Source organism: Nematolebias whitei, chromosome 11 (genome assembly GCF_014905685.2).
Source record: "Nematolebias whitei isolate Nwh7 chromosome 11, NemWhi1, whole genome shotgun sequence".
In the NCBI taxonomy this organism is placed as follows: Eukaryota; Metazoa; Chordata; class Actinopteri; order Cyprinodontiformes; family Rivulidae; genus Nematolebias; species Nematolebias whitei.
Genome location: NC_056508.1, coordinates 1,071,638 through 1,080,521, shown reverse-complemented (window position 1 = coordinate 1,080,521; position 8,884 = coordinate 1,071,638). Strand labels below are relative to the sequence as shown.

The following is an 8,884-nucleotide window of genomic DNA, read 5'->3' as shown; positions in this document are numbered from 1 at the left end:
TATCATTTATCAGTTATCATTTATCAGTTATCATTTATCAGTTATCAGTTATCATTTATCAGTTATCAGTTATCATTTATCAGTTATCATTTATCAGTTATCAGTTATCAGTTATCATTTGTCAGTTATCATTTATCAGTTATCATTTATCAGGAAGGCAGTAAGGTAGGATTATGAATCAGGTTTAAAAGTTACAGCTCCATCAGAGCAGGACATCTCTTCCACAACATCTTGTGACAAAACCTTCAGGGTGTTCTTCTTCTAATACGTTTAGTGGTGGCTAGTAAGTAGCTTAAGGGAGCACTACTGCCACCAGGTGGTAAGACCAGTTGGATTCTAGTCCCCGCCTACAGAGCCGGTCCAGAAGTGTAAATTGAAACACAACAGACCCGAGCCGATCTGAACCGACCCGAACTGATCTGATCCGCACTGTGACAGTGGAAAAGGGGCATAACAGACAACCAGAATCTCACAGCAGAGGAGTGGTAAATCCCAGCTGACTTCCAGAGCCAGTGGCCGGACCTTTGTCCCTCCAACCGATGACAGATGAACTTTGAGGAGACTTCAGCCTCTCAGTCACCAGAACATCTGAGGCCTTGCTGGTACCATTAGCAGCTATCAGAACCATTCCTGATCTATCTACATCCTGGTAGGAGACTTTTCAATGCCTTCCTGGTGACCCTACATCAGAATAATAATATCAGATAAACTTAGCTCACCTTAGACACACTTTTAACCATTTAAAAACAAAAACCAGTCCAAAGTCTGCCTTTTAAGTTTCACTTATTTTCTCATCAATTAGACCTTTGATTCAAAGCCATTGTCTTGCATACGTCTATGCTTGGTGGTTCTTGAAGCACTGACTCCAGCTGAAGTCCACTCTCTGTGAATCTTCCCCACATTTTGGAATGAGTTTTGTTTCACCGTCCTCTCCAGGGTGCGGTTATCCCTATTGCTTTTACACTTTTTTCTACCACATCTTTCCTGCCCTACACCTCTTTATTAATGCGCTTGGACAAAGAGCTCTGTGAACAGCCAGCCTATTTAGCAATGACCTTTTGTGTCTTGCCGTCGTTGTTCAAGGTGTCAATGGTCATATTTTGGACAACTGTCAAGTCAGCAGTCTTCCCCATGATTGTGTAGCCTACAGAACTAGACTGAGACCACTTAAAGGCCTTTGCAGGTGTTTTGAGTACACTAGCTGATTAGAGTGTGGCACCAGGTGTCTTCAATTCACAATATTCTAATTTTCTAAGATACTGAAGTTGGGGTTTTCATTAGTTGTCAGTTATAATCATCAATGTTTAAAGAAAAAAAACATCTGAAATATATTGGTCTGTGTGTAATGAATGAATATAATATACAAGTTTCACTTTGAATGGAATTACTGAAATAAATCAACTTTTTATTGATATTCTAATTTTATGACTTAACATTGATTAAACATTACTTTTCGGAGAGTTCCTGGATTTTGTTCCGGCAGGATTTGGCTCAAATTAAGCACTGGTATCAAAGCATTACTTTATGAAAGGTTCATTCTAATCCATTCAGTGATTCAGGAGATATTTTGCTACCAGACAGACAGAGTTCATTCTAACAGTTTTTGATAAAGTTTTAGGCAAAAAGTTAGCACAAGGGTTACTTGGAGTAAGTTTTGTGAAAACTTTGAGATACTACTGCACCAATTTTAGCCTAATATCTGTAAAATGGATCAAGTTGGAGACATTTTTGTGTTTTCCAGGGTGAGTAGATATTTGGCAACAAAAAACATCTGCATGCACAAGAAGACACAGCTTTGGACAGTAAGAGATAAGAGAAGTGAAAACCAAAGAATAAAGCAAAGAGCTGAAAGTTTCAGAAGATTGAGGTGTAGGTTCCTGTTCGTGTTGACACTCACACTGAACTGAGCGGGCCAGACACTGAGTCGTATCTCTGGTAGCTGTGGGCGGAGCCACTGAAGTGAGTCGCTCGGCTCTCGGGGACTGGGACTGGTCCCTGGCACGACTCCCTAGTGTTCCGACTGCGAGAGCCTGATGGCTTCTTGTTCTTACCCTGAAAAGCATAAAGTGTGCACATAAGAATTTCTGACCAGATCCCAGAGGGCCAGGATTTACTGGTTTTGTGTTCAGACCTCAGAGATCCAAGGGTTCTCTGGTTCTGTGTGCAGTACCTTAAGTTTGCTACTTCGTTTTGGCTGCACAGCAATGATCTGCTGAGGTTTCTTAGCTGCAGGACAACTGAGAGGAACGTTGATGTTTTCTTTGGCCTTTATCAGGTTCAGAACCATCTGTGAACTGGTATCTCTGCAGACAGGGAATAGAAATATTGTAAAGCTCAGGTGTAGAGACTGTCATCAAAACTAAAATCATAATACAACATGTCCTGATGCATGCTCAATAATCCAGGTAGAAAAATCTAAAAAAGTTAAATCTGGTCCAGAGGACCAGATTTAACTTTTTTAGATAATACAACATGGAATAGAAAAGGATTTGTTTGGTTGTAAGTAATTAACCCTAAAGAATATACTCCATATTAACTTGTTTAAATAATTTAGAGAAACTATCCAACTTATTCCTGGGGGCTCTATTGTGTAAATGATTATGGGTACAACTTCCTGTCAGACAGAAAGTAGCAGTAAACATTGGTTAACCATGGTAGCGGAGCATGGACCGTGGTTTATTTGAAAGTGATTTGCATTCAGTTTAGCAGATAAAATACTGTTTTTGCTTTATGCACATTTGTGTAAATATGAATTTCATAAATTTCCTGGGTTGGGTGTTTTTGCAGATGATACAAGTGACCATTGCGTTATTGGTGTTATTAGGGACACTAAACTACCTTGCTCCAAGCCCAGACTAATTCAAAAAAGGGATATGAAACATTTTGGTGAACAGACCTTTGGGACCTGTTCCAATTTGATTGGCAACATATTCACCTAACTGATAATGTGAACACCGCCTGGAACTATTTTTAGAATAGTTTAATCTATTTTGTAAATAAACATGACCCTTTTCACCAGTTCAGAATAAAAGGACGAGATAGCCCCTGGTTTACTCCTGAGCTAGCTGACCTCCTACATAGGCAAGATCGGCTTTGGACATTCTGGCTCAAATACTGACTGGTTGTATTTTCAATAGCTGAGGAATAAATGTACGGCTTACACCAAAGCCGCAAAATGTAATTATTTCTTATCTCAGACTTCCAAAGATCTAAATGATCCTAAAAGATTCTGGAAAACTACCAAATCACTCTCTGGCAGCTCTCATTCATCTGACTTGCTATCACAATTTCTTGTTAACTCTGTTCCTGTGTCAAACAAGCATGATATCCTGAACTGTTGAAACAGTTCAGGATCAGGCTCCTCTCTTGTGGAACCAACGTCCATTTTCTGTCCGTGAGGCTGACACATTATCCAGTTTTAAAACTAGGCTTAAGACTTTCCTTTTTGATAAATCCTATAGTTAGGGTCGGCTTGGGTTTCCTGAGCTGTCCCTTAGTTATGCTGCTATAGGCTTAGACTGCTGGAGGACAAACTGACCACATTTTTTCACTCTGCTACTGTCTTTACTTACTCTGCTCAACCTGTTTTGTATTTGTAATTATTTTTTTTCTATTCTTAACATGTTTTTTGTCTTTCAGATACACCTGGACCTATATCTGGACCTATACCTGGATCTGCCATTCTGTGTTTGTCTGTCTCTCCTTCCTGTCCTCTCAACCAGCCGGTCAAAGCAGATGGTCTCTTGTCCTGAGCCTGGTTCTTCTGGAGGTTTCTTCCTGTTAAAGGGAGTTTTTCTTTCCACTGTTGCCACTGTGCTTGCTCAGAATGGGAGACTGCAACGAAGCCAAGATTCAACTTGTCTGCTGGATTCCTTAGATAGAGAACTTTACTAACTGACTTTTATGTGAATGTTTCTTTAAAGTGCCCTGAGACAACTTTGTTGTGATTTGGTGCTTTATAAATAAACTGAACTGAATTGAATTGAATTGTGTCTGAAGGTATAAGTAGAAGGTCTGATGCTAAATGTTGTTAGTGGTTAACAACATAAAAAAACAACATAAAACACAAAACTGATCAGTTTTGCTGTGTGTTTCCTTGACTGATGAAGCCTTCCAGATCGAAGGCAAAACGTTTCAGAAGAAAAAAAAACTGTCCAGATGACCTGACTGAAAAATGTTGGGTTGTTGGTGGTTATGCTCCACAGGTTGGATGTGACGTGAAGGAGAAAGATACAGTTTGGAAGGATCTGGATGATGTGATAGAGAATATTCCCAGGGAGGAGAGTGGTGATTGTGCTGTATGAATGGGTAAATGAGGACACAGATTGTAGTGTAAAGCGCTTTGAGTATCTAGATAAGATAGAAAGGTGCTATATAAGTACAGTCCATTTACCATTTAAAACAAAGTGCCGCTCCAGCCTTATGGCGACCGCGGGAGCTCCAGCTACTCCACACAGTTGCCATCGCAAACTTTCAAACAAATATCAAATGCTTGCTTGGATGTGGATTTTATTCTTTTTTTTTTTTTTTTTTAATCAGGCGGGAGAGAACGTGGGCCATTCGGCCCGTCTTATGTGAAAACTATGGGTTGCTGTTCTGGAGATGCCGACAGGCAGCCTGTTTAAAATGATCGATTGCAGAATTCATAGAAAAAAATATGGTTGTTCATTTGGAGATATACCCGCGGTGTAGAGCATTGATTGAGCAGCGTTTGAAGAACACTGAAAGTTTTAGATCAATCAGTTAATCTGATTCAGCCAATCTCTAAACTCTGCATTTTAGCCAAGGTTCTAGAAAAACTGATCAACTCTCAAATCAAAAATGACCTGGACTCATTTAACATCTTACCTCTCCATCAATCTGGTTTCAGGAAACAACACAGCACAACCACTGCTTCACTGAAGGTTCTTAATGACGTTGTTGAAGCACTGGATGCTAAGGATTATTGGGCTGCACTTTTCTTAGACCTGTCTAAAGATTCTGACACTGTGGATCAGAACATCTTGTGTCATAAACTCTCAGAAACTGGTTTCTCAGAACACACCATTGGTTGGTTCTCTAACTATCTCTCAGACCGGAGGCAATGTGTTCAACATAATGGTACTTCCTCCAGTAATTTAACAGTCAACAATGGTGTACCACAAGGCTCAGTCTTAGGACCCACCCTCTTTACAATCTACATACATAATGTAGATGAAAACATCCCTAATGCATCCATACATTTCTATGCTGATGACACAGTTGTTTATTGTCGAGCTAAAACAGTTGATAAGGTTTTCCAGCTTTTGAAATCTGCATTCAACATCATCCAGTCTGATTTGTTTCACCTCAAACTTGTCCTAAATGCCGACAAAACCAAAGGGATGCTTTTTTCAAATAGGAAGTTGGTCCCAGCAGTTCTTCCTCCGATTTTATCCTCAAATGGTGTCCTGATTGAATTTGTTGATTCCTATAAATATTTGGGTATCTTGGTCGACTCACATCTTTCTTTTAAGCTCCATGTGGAAAACTTGGTAAAGAAACTGAAAGTTAAACTGGGTTTCTTTTTCAGAAACAGATCCTGTCTAACTCTGAATGTTAGGAAACACCTTGTATCTGTGACTTTCCTTCCCTCCATTGATTACGGTGACATTATTTACATGAACGCTCCTACAAGAACCCTGCAGATGTTGGATGCTGTCTATCATGGTGCACTAAGATTCATAACTGGCTGTGATTATCGTACCCACCACTGCACCCAGTATTCACTGGTTAACTGGACATCATTAACTTCATGCAGACTCTCTCAATGGTTCATCTTCATCTTTAAATCACTTCTTGGTCTGCTGCCTTCATACATCTCCTCCTACATGTCTCTGTGTGAGTGCAGCTACGGAGTGCGCTCTCAGGACATTTTACCTGCAGTGTTCCCTCAGTGAGGACTGAACTAGGCAAGAGGGCCTTCTCCTACTCCGCTCCTGTTTCCTGGAATACCTTACAAAAAGATTTGAAGCTCTCGACCTTTGACCTCTCTAAGTGGTTTTAAGAATCTGTTGGACTCCTGGCAGGGACCAATGCAGACATGTTCCTGTTTTTAGTTTTTTACATTCACCTTAGAATCTAGCTGTTTTTTGTTATCTTTTTTAGCCATCCTATTTGTTTAAAAAAACAAACAAAAAAAAAACTGGAGTATGATGTTTTATAACTGTTTATTGTTGTCGCTGTTGTCCATTGTTGTCATCATTCTTTGTTGGAGAAATGAGGAAATTATGTTGTTCAGAAGATCATGTCGTAAGGTAGAGCGTCTGTGGAAATCTACAAAACTTGAAGTCCACAGACTCCACTTAAAGGAGCTGATCTCAACTCTAAATGAAATGATTAAACAGGCCAGGTCTGCATATTTTTCTAATTTTGTGAGTATGAACAAGAAAAATCCTAAAGTCTTGTTTGATCCCATTAATAATATGGTTTCACCTTCACTCCCTCTGGTGCCTGTATTCACATTAGATGACTGCAATAGATTTTTAAATTATTTTGTGGAAAAGGTTGACAACATCAGGGCAAGTGTTAAATCAGCTCTTGGTGTCACCCCCAGTTCTGTCCCTACAGTGAGCCCCTGGTCTTCATTTTCACCTGTCACCTTAGAGGATGTGAAGGTTGTTCTAAAATGATCAAACCTTCTTCCTGCGTGCTAGATGTTGTACCCACATCACTGTTTTTAAAGGTGTCTGATATTTTCAGCCCCCATGTGGCAGAATTAATTAACATCTCTCTTTCAACCGGGTCAGTTCCAAGTTTTTTGAAACAAACGATTTTAAACCCGATCTTGAAAAAGCACAACTTGGACCCCACTGAGCTCTGCAACTACAGGCCAATATCAAAACTGCCTTTTCTTGCCAAAATTCTGGAGAAGTTAGTGGTGTTGGATTTGATATCTTTTATATCTTTTTATATCTTTTGACAAGCCTTCACATTTCTCTGATGATGTAAAATGATGCATTTTCTACAAGGTGTGTGCGTGTCTTAATTCAAGGGTTTGAACTATATTTACAGGCCTGCATTAATTCTAAAGTGTTTACTATGTTTTATATACAATCTCACAATTGCTAAGGATAATCATACACTAATTACTTCATGTTATATATAATCTCACAAGTGCTAAGGATAATCATACAAGTTCACATTTGATATAATTCTGAGGGAAACAGAGACAGGTAAGACACTTGTTTGTGCAGCAAGAAACGATCCTTCTTTGTTCTCTGAGTAGAGCAGCTGAGAGTTGAGGGCCCAGCAATGTGACACACTGCTCACACATTGATTAACATAAATAACGCTAAATCACAACATTCATATACTTTATACTTAATACAGGTTGAGTAATTAGTCTTTATGCTCTCACATTAATAATAGTTCAGACACACAGGAATCGTGTTTTAAAGCTTTATACAGACGAGAGACAAACTACAAGCTGGAGAGTAAGAGTTCCTGTGTTCCAAAACAAAGCTCGTAAATTAACCCTTATCAGTAGAAGAATGAGCAGAAGGCTGTCTGCGGCCTTCGGAGAAACCATGGAGATAGGATCTACTCCTGAGTGGCTGAACATGGTGTCACTCGGACCATCAAGAGGTTTTGACACCCAATCACAAGTCTGTCCGAACCCGAAAGGGCAGGACATGAGAAACCTATAAATCTCACTCAGACACCGAGTTTGGTTGAACAAACATCAGGCTGATTGACCAGGCAAGGTTCGCTCTGACTTTGTTCCTCAGAATGCATTCTGATTGCATGTAAAATCTGCATACTTTAACTTTGTCTCAATTAAATCTTTAATACTAAGGTGAAGTGCTCCTGAAATTCTGTGCTCGGGTCATTTGAACACCCCAAACTCTTCAGAGGCTGGGCAGATGACTACTTTCTTACAAAATAATAATATTCTTGATAAGTTTCAATCTGGTATCCGCAAGATGCACTCAACCGAAACTGCCTTATTAAAAGTCTCCAATGACATATTGATGGTTGTAGACTCTGGTCAGAGCAGTGTTTTGATTTTATTGGATCTGTCATCAGCTTTTGACACAGTCGACCACAAAATTATGATACATCGACTGCAACATGAGATGGGATTTTCTGGAACTGTTCTTAAGTGGTTTTCCTCTTATCTGAGCAAAAAAACCTTTTCAATGTTTGTTAATAACATACAGTCTAAGACCACTCCGTTACTGAATGGTGTTCCTCAGGGTTCAGTGTTGGGTCCTATTCTGTTCCTTCTATACATCACCCCCCTGGGAAAGATTATCAGTAGCTTCAGAAATGTGTCTTACCATCTCTATGCTGATGATATTCAACTGTACTGTTCCTTTTATGACTCAAAATTACACAAGTTAGCTGAATTAGTAAACTGTGTTTCACATATTAAGGCGTGGTTAGCTAACAACTACCTTCAGTTCAGTTCTAACAAGACGGAAACCCTGATCATTGCCCCTGAACAGAAAGTTCCTAGGATCAAACAACACCTCGGTTCTCTGGGCTCCTCTTCTCAGCCGAACCTCAGAAACCTCAGTGTTCTGTTCGACCAGTCCATGTCTTTGGACAAACATTCAAAGCTTCTGGTAAAAAACTGCTTTTATCATCTGAGAAACATTTCTAAACTGAGGGCAATGTTATCCAGATCTGACCTGGAGATGATTATTCATGCTTTTATTTCTTCTCGTTTAGATTATTGTAATTCCCTTTTTACTTGTTTTAACAAAACTGCCGTCGCTCGTCTCCAGTTGGTCCAGAACTCTGCTGCGAGGCTTTTAACAGGAACTAACAGAAGGGCTCACATTACACCAGTTTTATCTTCTCTTCATTGGCTGCCTGTTGAATTTAGAATTAATTTTAAAATCTTAGTTTGGACTTTTAG

General features: G+C 39.6%; 1 protein-coding gene across 1 annotated transcript in view; it reads right to left on the bottom strand.

Moving 5' to 3' along the window:
* The window catches only part of LOC119416584 (laminin subunit alpha-4), a 104,613-nt gene that overhangs the window by 34,498 nt on the left and 61,231 nt on the right, over window positions 1–8,884 (bottom strand). The window contains exons 8-9 of the mRNA XM_037683774.1: window positions 2,171–2,303; window positions 1,898–2,052 (exon numbers count right to left, since the gene is read on the bottom strand). Coding sequence (XP_037539702.1) covers window positions 1,898–2,052; window positions 2,171–2,303 — 288 coding nt within the window. The remainder of the gene's footprint in view (window positions 1–1,897; window positions 2,053–2,170; window positions 2,304–8,884) is intronic.